Raw genomic sequence first — 1,054 nt, forward strand, 5'->3', positions numbered from 1 at the left:
TTGTGCATTTACATCATGGAAGCCTTGCTCAAGATCATGGCCCTGGGCCTGGAGTATTTTTCTGACTCTTGGAACAATCTAGGTGGGTGAGGGTGAGGATGGGGCCTGTGTGTGTGTGTGTGTGTGTGTGTGTGCGTGTGCGCGCGCGCGCAGTGGGCGCCTGGGGGACGGGGTGGCCCTAAGGGTGCAGAGGGGTCGGGTGGGCGTGCTGGGGCCGGGAGCGCTGGGGGTCGGCCCAGGGCTGACCTGCCGCCCCGGCCCCTCAGACTTCTTCATCATGATCATGGCCGTGCTGGACTGCCTGTTCATGGAGTTCAACACCTCCGTGAACAACTTCTACAGTTACAACACCGTGCGGATCCTCAAGGTTTTCAAGAGTCTGCGGGCCCTGAGGGCCATCCGGGTCCTGCGGAGGCTGAGGTCAGCTGCCCACCCTGGTGTGGGCACGAAGGGAGCAGGGGCCGGAAGCCTGTGGCCCGCTCAAGGGACAGGGGGAGGAGAGGTGGCGGAGCCAGCCCACTGCTGCTATCCCGCCCCCCCACCCCACCCTCCAAAAGGAACCAGGACTCTCTGGAGGTCACCAACCAATCAGGGACCTCCTGCCTTCAGGGCCAGTCGGGGCTGCAGACACAGGCTCCCCTGGCCCGCTGGTGGAGTGACCCTCCTCCTCCATCTCTGCCCGCAGCATCCTGACCAGCATGCAGGAAGTGGCGGGGACCCTGGCCCCATCCCTGCCGTCCATCATGGCCATCCTCATTCTCATGTTCACCTGCCTCTGTATCCTGCGCCGGGGGGTGACGGGGCAGCGGGCTGTGGCGGGGGGCCGAGGGGAGACCGTGTCTGCCCAGGGTGGCCCTGAACCGCCGGCTAGTCCTCTTTTCTGTGGTGCTCCGGGCACTCTTCCGCCATTCGGACCCCGTCCGCTTCCACAACATCTTGACCACGCTCTTCACCCTCTTCACCATGCTCACCCTGGATGACTGGTCCTTCATCTACCTGGACAGCCAGGCCCAAGGTGGGCCAGGCCCCCTGGCTGGGTGGGTGGAGGGTGGGG

The 1,054-nt window shown here is 64.8% G+C and overlaps 1 protein-coding gene across 1 annotated transcript in view; it reads left to right on the forward strand.

The window, feature by feature from the left end:
* The window catches only part of CATSPER1 (cation channel sperm associated 1), a 15,716-nt gene that overhangs the window by 6,201 nt on the left and 8,461 nt on the right, over positions 1–1,054 (forward strand). Inside the window, exons 3-5 of the mRNA XM_013007454.1 lie at positions 267–420; positions 686–777; positions 872–1,015. Coding sequence (XP_012862908.1) covers positions 267–420; positions 686–777; positions 872–1,015 — 390 coding nt within the window. The remainder of the gene's footprint in view (positions 1–266; positions 421–685; positions 778–871; positions 1,016–1,054) is intronic.

Source organism: Echinops telfairi, unplaced genomic scaffold (genome assembly GCF_000313985.2).
Source record: "Echinops telfairi isolate 266 unplaced genomic scaffold, ASM31398v2 ScPeMD7_7417;HRSCAF=8455, whole genome shotgun sequence".
NCBI lineage: Eukaryota > Metazoa > Chordata > Mammalia > Afrosoricida > Tenrecidae > Echinops > Echinops telfairi.